This window comes from Megalobrama amblycephala, linkage group LG3 (assembly GCF_018812025.1).
Source record: "Megalobrama amblycephala isolate DHTTF-2021 linkage group LG3, ASM1881202v1, whole genome shotgun sequence".
NCBI classification, from domain to species: domain Eukaryota; kingdom Metazoa; phylum Chordata; class Actinopteri; order Cypriniformes; family Xenocyprididae; genus Megalobrama; species Megalobrama amblycephala.
In genome coordinates, this window is record NC_063046.1 from 12,243,589 (window position 1) to 12,258,696 (window position 15,108).

The 15,108-nt window shown below is 36.7% G+C and overlaps 2 protein-coding genes across 4 annotated transcripts in view; one reads left to right on the forward strand and one right to left on the reverse strand.

Annotated features, from left to right (window-relative positions):
* svep1 (sushi, von Willebrand factor type A, EGF and pentraxin domain containing 1) overlaps positions 1 to 9,563 on the forward strand; it is a 93,197-nt gene extending 83,634 nt beyond the window's left edge. For 2 of the 3 annotated variants that reach the window (XM_048183900.1, XM_048183899.1), the window contains exons 44-49: positions 302 to 496; positions 2,110 to 2,280; positions 4,705 to 4,800; positions 5,181 to 5,276; positions 8,255 to 8,348; positions 9,178 to 9,563. In XM_048183900.1, the coding sequence (XP_048039857.1) occupies positions 302 to 496; positions 2,110 to 2,280; positions 4,705 to 4,800; positions 5,181 to 5,276; positions 8,255 to 8,348; positions 9,178 to 9,208 (683 nt within the window). In that variant the 3' untranslated portion in view covers positions 9,209 to 9,563. The remainder of the gene's footprint in view (positions 1 to 301; positions 497 to 2,109; positions 2,281 to 4,704; positions 4,801 to 5,180; positions 5,277 to 8,254; positions 8,349 to 9,177) is intronic. The other variant, XM_048183901.1, reaches the window with a different exon arrangement.
* A 451-nt stretch (positions 9,564 to 10,014) lies between these two features.
* Positions 10,015 to 14,501, reverse strand: txn (thioredoxin). Its single transcript, XM_048183902.1, has 5 exons — positions 14,344 to 14,501; positions 12,035 to 12,139; positions 11,413 to 11,478; positions 10,477 to 10,542; positions 10,015 to 10,377 (listed from the first exon to the last, which is right to left on the reverse strand). The coding sequence occupies exons 1-5, from the start codon at positions 14,365 to 14,367 to the stop codon at positions 10,315 to 10,317; spliced, it is 324 nt and encodes a 107-aa protein (XP_048039859.1). The 5' UTR covers positions 14,368 to 14,501; the 3' UTR covers positions 10,015 to 10,314.
* Between the last annotated feature and the right edge of the window lie 607 nt (positions 14,502 to 15,108).

Below are 15,108 nucleotides of genomic sequence, written 5' to 3' on the forward strand. Positions count from 1 at the left end.
ACACGTCTTTCAAAAACAGACATTTCTTTCTGTATGCAAACTTCGCAAGACTTTGCACAACAGACATTTTGGGGAAAGAAATTTCACCACCAAGCCGGTAAAAGTCTTTTGTTAGGCCTTCGTCAATGAGAGAATTGCGAAACACCCTATCTTCCACCAAGAAACATACAAACTAAATTTACATTCCTAAGAAGTTAAGATGCTACTAACTGCATTATAGGTCTGCTTTTTTATTTAATCAGCAAGGCTTTACAGTAATACATGACTCAAATCTTATCACTTAACCCCCCCCTCCCCACAGCCAAATCATGCCCCCCTCCTCCTGGCTGGACTGGAGGTAAAGTCAACGTTACTCAGACGGCTTTCCTGGTAGGCCAGTCAGTACCAGTCAGTTGTCCTAAAGGTCAGCGGTTCAAAGGTAACCAGGGAAAAGGTATCGCCACTTTAACTTGCAGGAGTGATCAGACCTGGACCCCAATCACTGCGGTGTGTGAGAGTGAGTACAAGCATTCATTATTTCCATCTTTACAATATTTATTAGTTGCATTGAATGACAAAATATAGCTTTAATATATGAATTTATTTTTATGCCCAAAAGCATTTTGCACCTAATGTGAGGCAAATCTATCCCCAAATCGATCTCAAATTGTTCAGCACAGGCAGAATCTAAAATACTTTTCCAAGATGTTTGGGCCATATTTTAAAACATCCAATTATCCAATTATAAATCTGAACATGTAGAGCATGAACATTTCTAAACCACATACTGTGCACACAACTTGCATTTAACAAAATCTAGAGCAAATAGACTTCCTGATTTGATGAGCTGGAGATTTGTCATATTGTGATGAGTTAAGACACTATTAATTTAGTCTCTAAGCACTTCCACTTTGTGTAATGGTGCTGACTCAAGCACAGCTGCTGATTACAACAGCTTGAGTAAGATGACATTTGTTCCTCATTCAGGCTGCAGTAATGTAATTGTGGAAAGTTTTATTAGACACATACCTTATATGTGTGCAAATGCTAATGGTGTTGAAGACAAATGATCTGTTCCAAACCCTAGTGAGCTGTCTACAGAAGCAGAATTTTAATGCATTTTAGGCACGCTCCCGATGCAAAAATAGATATCTTTACTATTTCTGAGATTCTTGTTTTGGCCAAACTATAAGTCTCAGAATACATTATAGTTAGTTCAGTGAAAAATAAATAATTCCAAGATGGCAGATGAGATGAGAGAAACATTGATAAAATAAACTGAATCAATCAACACTTTTCAGTATTAAGTGGAATACTGTATCTGTAATTAAAAAGACATTAGTTTACCCAATATTTGTGTGGCTGTGGCAATATTTTTATGATTGTTACTATAATGTTTTACCATTAGCATACCAACATGCTAACATCAAACTCTATTAAAATCAATTTCATTAGCTAACAAGGTTTTGGAACATTATGCGTCACATTGATTGTAAACAATTGCGTTTTTCAGTGCATGGAATCTCTTTCATATTGTCTGTTTTGTTTGAAATTTTCGCCTCTATTTTCCTCTGTCCCCGTTGCTTCTGCATGTTATCATACAAAACAATACAAGCCTTTTCTCTCACAGTTAGTTAATGTTCCTTTTTTGCGCTGTATTATTTGTGATATTTTGATCCTTAGGCAATTTGCATGCTAGCTCTGTAATATGACATGCGTATGTATATGATGGATTGTGTGCACATTTATAACTGGTTATTGCCTGAATCTGAACAGTATGTGTGTAGGTTCACTTTTCTCTCTGTGAGACACCTGTTGAATTTCACTCACTGCCTGTAGGATTACTGTTATCAGATGTTAGAGAATACTATATCATCTCAAATGTGCATTTCTTGTGCACCATCTCCTGTTTTGTAGTTATGTTTGTATGTTCCCAACACTAATTATGCTTCCTGTTACATGAAAGACTTGTCAAATATTTGAAAATACATCTACCTAAAAAGATTGAAATGAGAGAGCTCGAAAATGCCAGACCCAGAAAGCTCTCTTTAGTTCTTCAATGGACTGCTCAGCCTTGCTGAGAATCTTCCTTTCTAACCTACTGGTCCGGTCCATTTTAATCACACACAGGGGTGTCCTGCGGCCCACCACTGTACGTGGAAAATGGGGTAGTCCGCGGGGCAGTGTTCCAGTTTGGAGATGTGGTGGTGTACTCATGTTACGCAGGCTACACCATGGAGGGTTCTAGCAGGAGTGTGTGCTTGGAGAATGGCACTTGGACCCCACCCCCTACCTGCAAAGGTAGCACAAGGACCTGCCCTTAAATCCCACTTGGATTTCTGCCTTCAGCCTTTCTCTGCACCTTTGCACAATCCTGTCACTCCTTTTGGCTGGTCTTGCACATTTACACATAAACACAAGCACTGGGCCCTTTAGACTATAGTATCTTTATAGCTAATGACTATTAAGCAACACTGCTAGTCAATGGCTTGAGATTTACTAGCCCTGTTTGTGCACTTTTGGTGACAAGAGTCTCACTAAATTTATTGCAAAGAAAATGCAAAGTCCCATTCCCTTTCTGTACATTACTGCAAATAGATAATATTTAACATGTTGACCTACCATTGAAAAGTTTGGGGGTGGTAGAATTTTTTTTAAATTTCTGGCAAAGTCTCTAATGCTCACCAAGGCTGCATTTATTTGATCAAAATACAGTAAAAATAGTGATGCTGTAACAATTTAACTAACTGTTTTGTATTTTTTTTTTTTTCAATAGCTGAATTTTCCGCAGCTGTTACTTACGGAAGAGGATTAGGGCCAAGCAATAATAAAAAAATAAAACCATCTCGAAATTAAAGTTGTTAAATTTCAAGAAAAAAGTCGAAATAAAATGTTAAGAATAAACTTGTTAAATTTCGAGAAAAAACTTGTTAAATTTCGAGAAAAAGGTCGAGATAAAATTTTGAGAATAAACTCATTAAATTACGAGAAAAAACTCGTTAAATTTCAAGAGATATTCTCAACATTTTATCTCGACTTTTTTTCTCGAAATTTAACGACTTTTTTTCTTAATTTAACAATTTGTTTCTCGTAATTTAACAACTTTTTCTCGTAATTTAATGACTTTATTCTCAACATTTTATCTCAACTTTTTTCTCAAAATTTAACGGGTTTTTTCTCGAAATTTAACGAGTTTTTTTTCTTAATTTAACGAATTTGTTCTCATAATCTAACGACTTTTTTCTCCTAATTTAATAACTTTATTCTCAACATTTTATCTCAGCTTTTTTCTCGAAATTTAACGAGTTTTTTCTCGAAATTTAACAACTTTAATCTCGAGATGGTTTTTTTTTTTTATTATTACTTGGCCCTAATCCTCTTCCGTAGTTACATCAGTCTTCAGTGATTCTTCAGAAATCATTATAATATGCTGATTTAGTGCTCAAGAAAATTTCTTATTTTCATCAGTTGAAAACATTTGTGCTGCCTAATATTTTTGTGGAAACTGTGATACATTTTTGTCAGGCTCCTTTGATGAATAGAAAGTTCAAAAGAACTTGTTGACCCCAAACTTTTTTAACGTGAGTGCAATAAGGCTTTGCCTTCGGATATAGTATTACCCTTAAGCTCCTTATAAAATATTATTTTATAATAATTTTAATTGTCTTTAAGTTATAGTATCTGACATGAACAGTATATAATAATAATGTTTTAGGTGCTGTGCAATGATATGCAGTATAGCCAACTGTTACTTTGTGTCATAAATGTTACTTTATTTTAGCATAGCTAGAATGCTATATTGACAAATGCGGGGCCAGAATTTATTTTATAATAGCCATTGAACAACAGCGTTGTCTCACAGAGATTATAAGGATGGGCTTTGGTATGGATGTCACTCTTTTTAACAAAGCATGAATGATTCACTAAATAGAGCTTTAATTTTTGGCATGTTGATGTTTTAACCTTGCCCTTCTCAGCCTCTCTTTTGGTCTTGGAGTCTTTAGCTCAGTTATTTTGAGTCAGTGCTGGAAGGCGTCACAACAGCTTCTTAAAAAGCACTGCTCATTAACAGTCATCCTACAAACCAAGATGCATTTCTGTCTGTGAATGCTAATTGTCTCATACTAATGGAAAGTTCTAAATTAATATTCATTTAGAATATAGACAAACCTTATATAACTGTAATTGTCTAGATTGGTTTAATCTGCCCTATGTTAAAACATTCCTTTTAACCAACATGAATCTATCAGTTTGCCCCTTCTATAATTCAGAGTGACGTCAAAAACCACAAATCCCTTTACACTAAAGCTATAAATGTCACATTCAACAAAACATTTTCACAGTGTGATTGTGTCTTTAATAATTTCTGTACATGATGTTAATCTAATGCCACATTCACAATAATACATTTTAATTTAAAAATTAAGTAGGCCTAGTGACGCCCCTGGTACCGGCAACATGTGAGAAGTGCCAGTACGCAAGAAAAAGTGAGGGTAATGCTACAGCTTAAAATATAGAAGTGACAGTACTGCATACCGGTGTATACCGGCACTGGTTTGGGTGCTTGCAGAAATGAACTCTGATCAGTGCAACAGCTAACATCTAGTTCTTTGAATGCTGCATGTCTTTCTGTTAGAATTCTGTTGGAGAGTGTCACTGTGTACAGTTTCTGCTTTTTTAAGATTGTGTCAATTTCATTATTGTACTAATCATGTGTTTGTACAGCTGTGTGTTGGGCCCAATGTCAAAATGGAGGTGTGTGCCAAAGACCAAACACTTGCTCCTGTCCAGAGGGATGGATGGGCCGATTTTGCGAGGAGCGTAAGTACACACACAAACATGCACAATAACAACAACAGCATACACAAACAGAGATTATTAATATTTCTACATGACAGCAGTCATGGATAAAAACAGTGTGCATCACAACAGCTTCTTAAAAAGCGCTGCTAGTCATCCCACAGACCAAGCTGCATTTCTGTCTGTGGCTTCACTCCTTCATTATGTGGTGTGAATTTCTGTACATGCATGAATATATGGAAAGTAGAGAGGTTGAAACAACATTTTGTCTCATACTGAAGTTGAAAGTTTGGTTTTAAAAAGTTAACTGAACTAATTCTGATTTATTCCTGTCTCTTCAACCCAAATGTTACACAATTTCATAGTGCATGTGCCTTTTTTTTCTTTTTTCTTTTTTGCAGCGATCTGCATCCTACCGTGTCTCAATGGAGGGCGCTGTGTCGCTCCATACCAGTGTGAATGTCCAGCAGGATGGACGGGCACACGCTGCCACAATGGTAAGAGTGTGTGTTTGTGTTCAAATTAATAATGCTTAGTAGCAGAACTAGTTGACTAGTCAGCGCAACCTTTAACGTTGTGGATCTTGAATGAGTAATGCTTTTACATTTAATCATTAAGCAGATGCTTTTATCTAAAGTGACTTACAAATGAGGAGAACAGCAGAATCAATATGATAACAAATCTACAAAAACATCATCTGCTTTTTTCAGTCTTGACAAGTTGAGACAAATTAGACAATTAGTGATAACCTCACAGCGTTTAATTACAGCCAATTAATGGAGCCTAGAAAACATCTGCCATTTACCTCAAGCTATCTGTGATCTTACATGTTAGCGTAAGTCTTAGTTCAAATGTAAAAAATGCCATCTCTCACTGTTAACTAAAGACATTATGATAAGCTAATTAAATTTAAGAGTTTAAATGTAGGGTGGAGTGGAGTGATTACAGTGATTATAGACAGAAGGGCCTCATGGTGGGATGGGGCCTTGGCTCATTCTCCTGGGTCATCCTGTGTCATGCTCATGTTGTTGCCAGGCAACACCTGTTACAACAGGCCACTAATAGTGACATCCAGAAGATCCCAGGAGCTCAAGCAGTAAAACAAAACACAATTATTGAAAACGCATAGGGGCAGTTGACATGACATGTTTAGCAGTGACTGTGGTGTGATCTTCATCTAAAATTATTTTATACAGCAATTATTATACTTCTAGTTTTATGAACTCACATTAATTAAGACTTCATTGAACATTTATATTTTAATAATGATGTCAAACTACATTTAAGTGAACTGCAAAACATTTAATAGGTTAATGAAATTCATGAAAAAGTTGACCGGCATCTAAAAACATACACTTTCTGTTGTAGTAATAAATATAAATATATACATTGTAATCTAAAAACCTAATGACTTTTAGAAAAAAATCATGCTCACAATGTCACAAATGTTAATTTCAATAAAACAGTCATGTTAATTCATGAATTTAAATTAGGTTTAATGTATTATTTTATATATTCAAACATATTTTATTTGTTACCATTTAAGTCAGTATCTTGGTTTGTATAGTGAATTTTTATCTGACTTAAAGGTGCTAAAGAGGATGTTTTGTTTTATACATTTTTGCAATATTACTTGAAACTGTCTTTACTAACTGATAAAAGACTATTTATTAGGTGCACTGAAAGTAATAATATTAATATACATCATCTGTGCACGAGGTAGGGCCTTAAAAACATCAGCCAATCGTTTACGCGATCATCGCGTAAACGATTGGCCCTCTGGCTTGTCAATCACTGCCGTGACGTTCCTTTTGAGAGACGTGCGCGGCTGCGCGCTCCAGTAATGCAGTAATCTCCTGCAATGTTTTTGTCAGGAGACAGGAGTAACAACTGCAGATTATGAGTTACCTGCGGTGAGTCTGACATAATGAATCCAAAAAACACGACACAGCGAATGCCGGTGGTAAACACTCGTGTTCCAATACGAGTGTTTACGAGTTTTGGGAGGCGTTCCTTTGAAATGAGCTGTGAAGGAGGGGGGTTGTTCTTACGCATGCGCTCATTTCAAAAACTCAGTAACAGTCTTTGGATTCTCAGTCGACGAAAAAATCCTCTCTATCACCTTTAAAGGGATAGTTCACCCAAAAATTTGATTTCTGTCATTAAGTACTCACCCTCATGTTGTGCTAAAGCCGTAAGACCTTTGTTCATATTCGAAACACAAATTAAGATATTTTTGATGAAATCCGAGGGTTTCTGAACCGCACATGGGCAGCAACGTCATTGCACTTTTCAAGGCCCAGAAAGGTAGCAAAGACATTGTTAAAATAGTCAACTTGACTACAGTGGTTCAATCTTAATGCTAAACGCTGTTTATGTTGTAGACGCAGTGCAGCGCTTCCTGGTTCTTCCGGGAATGCCGACTCAGAATTGGTCGACGCTATACACGTGAGCAGCATGACTCATGCGTGTGATGCTGACGCAGGAGCCGGCCAATACTGAGACGGCGTTCTCAAGTAGAACCCGGAAGCGCTGCACTGCGTCTACAACATAAACAGCGTAGGAGAATGACAGGGAAGAGACTAAATTGTTGAATACAGTCGTTATTTTTGTTATGTTTTTGCACAAAAAAAGTATTTGTCGCTTCATAACATTAAGGTTGAATCACTGTAGTCACATGGACTATTTTAACAATGTCTTTGCTACCTTTCTGGGCCTTGAAAAGTGACGTTGCTGCCTATGTGTGGTTCAGATACCCTCGGATTTCATCAAAAATATCTTAATTTGTGTTCCGAAGATGAACGAAGGTCTTATGGATTTGAGGGTGAGTAATAAATGACAGAAATTTCATTTTTGGGTGAACTAACAATTTAATTTTCTCAAGACAGAAAGTTTTTATTTATCATTTTGATGTGCATTTGCTTTCACAATTCTGTGATCATCTGCATAAGGAATGACTTATATAGGACAAGGACGCATTTACAATACCACACACATTATATTTTTACATCTATAAATGAAACCTTATTATACGTATTAAGAACACCACCAGCAGAACTATAATTGTGTGCATTTACCTCACCTGCAGTGCTTGCTGTACCGGTTTTACTTGCTGGTTCTCATTCTGAGGTTGTAGTTTGTCTCTTTGTTTTTTATCTGTCTCGACAAATCCTTAAGTCCTATTAAATTACAGGGTATGTCCCCTTTGATGAACCTTCCTGGTTGCTCCCCGAAACGCATTGTGTGAATGTATGCATTAATAAAAGAATTTATTTCCTATGCTTTTTCTTAGAAAGACAATGCCAAAGTGCCCCACGATAAAGAAAACAAGTTATACAAGTTCTCTAAAGCCTCAAAACACATTTTTGACCTGCAGTACTTTGATGTTGTAGCAATACATTTATAAAGTATAAATATATGCACTGCATTAGTGGTGAATTATTGGTTAACGGGAGTATTTTGTGTGTGTTCTTAGCGGTGTGTTCCATGCCCTGTTTGAATGGAGGAAGGTGTATCCGACCCAACAGGTGTCATTGCAGCCAAGGATGGGGAGGATATGATTGCTCTAGGTAGGCCAAACATAAATAATATATATGACATATTCATATTAACAGATTGCATAGAAAATGTTGACATTTGATGACCTATAGTATATAAACCTCAACTCATTGTAATGTAATCTAGCCAATGTATTTCCACTAACTGTACAAGGAACACCGAAACACTCAGCTGGGAGATTCCCGTTGATTGTGAAAGACAAGTAAAGAAACGAATAGGGAAATACAGATAAGAACCGACCTTCTCTGAGCTCTTCTTTGTGTGTCTGTATGTGAATTTATGCCTCTGGCACACCTAGTTTCATGATAGCATATCTCTTACAATAAACATACATTTCCCAGGGCACTTCAGTTGGTTTCAATCCAATCACTGAGTCGGCCGAGGGATAGGAAAAGGAGACTGTTGCTATTTCTTTTGCGATTCATTCAAGTAATTTGCTCCTTTCTGATCTTTATTGCACTGATTCAGTGCCAGTGTCAAGATTTTATTGAGCAAATACAGCTTCTCACTAGAGTACTATTGATCCGTTTCCAGCCAGTCGACTTGATAACCGCATCCCTCAGCTAATTAGACGCTGCAGTCGACATTGCTGGTTAGAGTGATTCCCAGTTAGATTTATGTGAAACTTGGTCAATCTAAGAAACAACTGAGCTTTAAAGCAATTTTCAAGGTCCATCTGTCTGATATGTCAAAGCAGAATACATCAATGCCTCAAGCAAATATTATTTACCCATGCTTGTGGAAGGTATCACAAATGTTAGACATTATGGTGATAATATTTAGATCAAAAAATGTGTTTTAACATTCTTCATCTGATCTCTGATTATTATTGTTTTTCAGAAAAAGAAAATCTGGATACTTTCATTTTTAATGTGCCACGCTACAAGAGTTCGAGTCTGAATGTGTTGGAACAAGATGGCCTAATGTCAGAAACTTGTACACAACACAGTTTCTCTTTCCCTCCGAAAGTCCTAAGTGGTTTTGTAAATTAAAGCTGTATTTTTTCATGTAGAAAATGAAACAGTATTAAATATATGCTGCTGCTATATACATGAACTTGTATGATGTGTAAAAATGTTGATGTGATTGTCCAATGTACATGTATATAAACTATTCTTTTCATGTTTTTATTAAAACAGAAAACACAACTATATGAAACCCAACTGTAATTCTCGTTCCCGCAGTTAATGATGAAGAATTCTCAATTAAACTTTCAGTTTGTTTTACCTGCCTGTCTCGTATGACTAAATAAACATTTGACTTGGATAGTTTGATACAGCCAGCACAACACATTATGTTTCATTAACGTAGTTCAGGAGGAACAAGTCAAATAACCTACCCAATCATTACGTCATCTTAATGATTACGTCATCTCAACCAGCTGTCAACAATCTGTAATCAACGTATCTACCCAATCAGCATGAGTTCAGGCCTGTATATAATCACAGTCAAAACTCACCCAAAGATCCTCGACAGTTTCCAGAATCCCTCCACCACCCCGTCTCCTCACACTCTCTGGGTTACTTCATATAATCTAAAAGGGGGGGGGGGTACTCTGTGTTCGGGCCGATTACCGAGCTCGGAGCCCTCTCCCCGGACAGCACGCCAAATACGTTTACCAATTTATTTACCTGACTTATTTGTAAGTGTGAACTCGTGAAAAGAACATTGTAAAAGTCAACGTTTCTTTTCTTGTTTTAATTTCATACAAAGCCAACATAACATACATTAGAGACAGCCATTGTAGAAGGCCAAAATAATTAACAAAAAGAAGTCTTTGAGGAAAGTATTACCACAGTTTCTGTATATAAAATAAAATAAAATCCAATATAAATGTAGCTGTCATAGAATTGAGGATGAGAATGGTGCTTCTGTACTTGATTTCAACTTCTGAAATCGAGATCAGTAAACCTATTCTGTGTATTTAGATACAGACATTTGGTTTGTATGTTTTTCTGTATGCTTGCTTGTTTTTCTTCATTTATGCATATTGATCTTCTCTTCCAGCTTAGACTGGTTTGATCCAGAAAATTCATCAATCTGTAAAACAATTGTTGAATCTCAGTTAGTGGGAACAAAAAGGTTAAACGGTCAAAAACAGTTCCTCATAAGAGAACTGAAATAGGAATGATGTTTTACCTTCTTTCCATTCTTGTAGAAATGAAATGTTGGCATACATTTGATATCACAGAAAGTGGCCACATCCTAGTAGAGAGAAAGAGGGAGTGGAGGTCAGGTCTGAATAGGTTTTTCAGTCTGCCGTTTGATGATAAATATCTTTAATAGTGTCTTTTCATTTTGCTTTGCTAGTCTGACCACTTTTGTAAGAGATCTTTAGGGCTGAAATGACCTCCTGTCAAAATTTAAACTCCTGTAAATGCTTAGGAAAATGCTTTGTTTCATATTCAAATCATCTTAATTGATATTTGCCACCAATCGTAAATTCAGTCACAAAAAGGTCCACAGGACTGTGGGATGTGTTATCAGAATCTTCAAACGCTCTGCTTGCATTTGCCATCTGTACCTTGTGATTTAAATGTCAGTCAAAAAGCATGACATTTTAACAAATGCAAACATGCAAAGAATTCAGCTCTCAAACACACACACACACACACATCCTATAATCTGCTTTGCAACACAGCATTGTAATAACAGCTAGTGTTTGTAACCATAACAACATGGGCAACCATCACAATTGTCCCATTCTGGCCGCGTTTCAATCTACCTCTGATAAAACTGAATGACAGCCAATATCCTTTCTCAGCACTATCCTCAGAATCAAATAACGCACTATCAGCAAGCCGATCTGGAGAACAGCAACCAGCTGACGGGTGTGCTGGGATCCTCTAATGTGTTTGGGTCCTTTACAAAATGTTAGGCTGTATGTGAGTATCCAGATACATTATACTACACCAGACATCCTTGTCTACTCGAGGGAGATAGCAAAGCCAGTATTCAAATGAAAGTGAAACCCAGATGGGGAATCTATGTAAAAGGGTGGTTTGCTCATTTGCCTCAGTTGTCTATAGACTTTTGAACGTATTCATCAGAGAAAAAAGAGAGCAGGTGACTAACCTGTGCATCATCCACATCAACCTTTAGAAACACCACATTTTCATTGTCTTTTTTTTCAGACAGCGCCTGTGGAGGAAAAAAGAGGCGGTGTAAAAAGCAAACCACAAAGCTCTTAATCAAAGCACTTCCTTTGAGCTTTAAAATTATGTTCCTTCCGTTTCATCTGTGAAATTTGCATATGCTTTCTTTTATTTCCTAAACCAGGTACACATTAATGTGTATTGAATGAATTAAAAGTAAAAGTAAACAGCTGGTTAATGTTTTTATGTAGGCTAGTTCGCTCATGTGGCTAAGTTTGGTTTTTATTTCTTGTGGTTGGTTCTCAAGTACACCGAAATCTCAAAATAAGCTATGTATCGTCTTCAAAAAAACGAATCAGCACTTTTAAGGCTCTTTTTGTCTTTTATCCCTTTATCAGGACTGCTTCTCATTTGCATTCTCTGAATGATTCATGCTTTAATTCTTAAGGAAGGTTGCCCAGACAACACAGCACAACAACAGAGCCACTCCCGGTGTTTCCGGAGACCTCTATAGAATAAATATTAGAATCATGACAGCGCCAGATGTCACTCTGAAACTCGGGTGTGGTGACATATTCAGCAGCGAATGAATGCTTGCTCACTTTAAAGAATGGAGCGATGTTCTGGCAGGGCCCACACCAAGTGGCTGTGAAGTCCACCACCACTAACTTGTTCCCGGCATTTTTCAGAGCATTGTCGAAGGCAGGCTGCAACAAGGAGAGAGGAAGGAAAAGTTCATTTCATTTCCAAACTAACATGACACATTCTTTCCTGCTGAGGTTCACTGGAATAAACGATGAGTCATTATGCTGTGAGTAAAGCAGGGTGATAGAGATTATCACATATTTACAAAAGAACCATAATTAGGCTTATTACGAAAGAGGAAGCATGCTCAGAAAGGGGTGAAACTGCTTTTGGTTTCTATATGAGATACTGGGAAAACTAGCTCATATCCTTTTCAGTGAAATTACACTTAAAGGGCATTGCAGGTTAGCGCTTCAGTAAGTCAATGTATAGAAAAATAATGTAGGAACTAGATTATTTCTTTTAAATATACCTATAAATGCGCTACTTAGGCTTCTGGAGTCGTTTTTGTGAGAAAATTTTACTTCCGCATCTGAAAAATGTCAAACCGGAAGTGACGTAACGGGAGAGTGCGGTCAATTAAAAAAAGAAAAATTCTTGTTAGTAAACCTGTGGACTCGATATCCTGACAGCAACCTCCACAAACACAATAATTTACCATGACGATGATAAATTGAAATAGGCTACAAAAACTACCGAAAACACACTGATTCACGACCGCTCCTACCGAATACCAACCTACTCTGCAACTGAGCCCAGCAAACGACTCCCTCTCGTGATGTAAAATGACGCGACGTTTAAAAAAACACTTTATCTACTAAATTTGTGCCCTAGTGTCCTGCAAATCATTTTTAAATCCTGCAGTACCTTTTCATATGGTATTTAACCTGCAATTACCACTTATAAAATTAATATTTAATTTTTAATTTAACGTTTTGATGATGCAAAAAGATAATTTCAGGTGTATTACATTCATTTAAATTTCTTCACGACTTTGTAAGCTGCATCATTTAAAGAAAATCATGTTTGCACTATATCCAGATTAATGTTTGAGCTTCTGATTTTGCATGTCTAGGACCAGAAAACTTGGAGCAAGAAGCTTGTGTGAGTACTAGAGATGTCGGATGATGGAAGTGAACTCTCACACTCGTAGACATATACACATGAGAGACCACTTCCGTCATCAGAGCGCGTTTTCACACCTCACCAACCGGATGCTCAACGCAGTTGGACATAGTGGTGTATCAGAGGTAAAAAATTATATAAATACTGTTCGGTTTCTCGCACAAACCGATCGTTTCGTGTCGAGCTGCAGGATTTCATTTGGATTTGTCTGTGCATGTTTTTTTTTACTCTTATAGACAAAGTTCCCCTTGACATGCATTATATGCATTATGCAATGGTTCGAGTTAAAAATCATCATTTGTGTTCTACTGAAGAAACAAAGTCACCTACATCTTGGACGCACTGGGGGTAAGCAGATAAACATCAAATTTTCATTTTTGGGTGAACTATCCCTTTAATTGACTGCACAATAGTTTTTTAACTTCTAGAAAATGAAGTGTGCAAAATAGGTGTGTTTTGTTTTTTTATGTTTTTAATTATTTGCAATTATATTTTGTGCATGCAATTAGCTTATTTTGCTGTAGGAATAAAAAAGCCTGACAATGTCACTGCTACCTATAAGTATTGTGGTATGTAGACACATTTATTACTGACACGCCCCCAACTCAGAGAAAATCCCGAGCTTCCCACTAGTATTTTTGCGAATTTTTTGGTGGTTTTTTATAGGTTCGAACTCGTAAATGCGATCTTTCCTACGCATCGAAATATAAGAGACTAATACACCACAGATGTACGCGATGACATAAAGAACTGCTGAATCGGTCTTTGAAATGAACTCTTCGAAAGAACCGATTGCTGAAATGACTCAGATCTCCCATGACAACTGTCCAAGTGTTTACACACGCCAGCTCTTTCTCACTGACAAACACTTATTAAATCATAAGTTTTATGTCCTGTTTAAAAAGTAACTGAAAACAAATGCACTTCTCATTCCCATACTTTCCATTATTGCGCTCTGCTTTGTGGTTCTGTAGAAAACAAAAGATGTTCTTGTGTGTAACGTTACCACCCACATCAGTTTAGCAAGCACTGTTTCGTAAAACAAAAAACAAACCAAAAAAAAGAAGCTAAATACTTTAAAACTTAAAAGAAGTTAATGATTTTTTTAATTATTTATACATCAGATGAAGTCAAACATTACCTATAAAGAATTACAGCCAAAATTAAGGAAGCAGTTAAAATACTGGTATTATATTCTTACCTTATCCTCAATTATGAGAACCATTTTGTTTTGTGTCTGTCTTCTAATGCACTACTGTGGAAGTCTTCCGAAAGCTCCTGCTTCATTGACAGCCAGAGTGGCAGCACCCGTCATTAGCGCCACATATAAACACTGTCACGGAACCCCACCTTCAATGAACACAAACATCCAATCACGGACCTCTGAAGTCCTCATAACCTCGCCTACCGCCACACACTACAAATACATATAATCAGTTGAACTAGTTCAGTAGGCTAAATGCGATATTTGTGTAGGTTTTGCACAGTTTGTGACATAAATATATATGCATCACCTCTGTAACGAGTAAATCTATTTATGTATGTTGAAAAACAATCACTGTTCCCGGTTTTGTTATGAGCAAGTCAGAATGACTTGACAGATTCCGGGATTAGGCTACTGTATGTGCCGTGACGTCACCGAGAGTAGTTGTGGACTGCTAAACTGTACAAAACCTCCTGTGGTTTTGTTGAAGAAATAGCTGCCCATTTATGATTGTAATTTAACCAATACATTTTGGGCTGATTTAAGTTCCTATATTTTTACCCATACAAATGTAACCCATACCTTCACCCTCAAAGAAGTTATTTTTTACTATGAAAACCCAAAGTTGCTATCCCTTGAATATGTTGTTAATTTTTTTATTTTGTATGCAAAATTCTTCATTCACAAACAAAAGTGGCTTAAATCTCCCCTAAGCTTTCCTTTTTTTCTTGCTGAATTTAACTCCTTTATTTTATCCCTCAG

What these genes read in the sequence shown, in the direction of transcription:
- txn (XM_048183902.1), bottom strand. Translation starts at nt 14,367, where the DNA reads ATGGTTCTCATAATTGAGGATAAG. An exon ending in TTCTCATAATTGAGGATAAG is followed by an intron (nt 12,140 to 14,343) that starts GTAAGAATATAA and finishes TCCTTGTTGCAG; the next exon opens with CCTGCCTTCGACAATGCTCT. An exon ending in TTGATGTGGATGATGCACAG is followed by an intron (nt 10,543 to 11,412) that starts GTTAGTCACCTG and finishes TCTCTCTACTAG; the next exon opens with GATGTGGCCACTTTCTGTGA.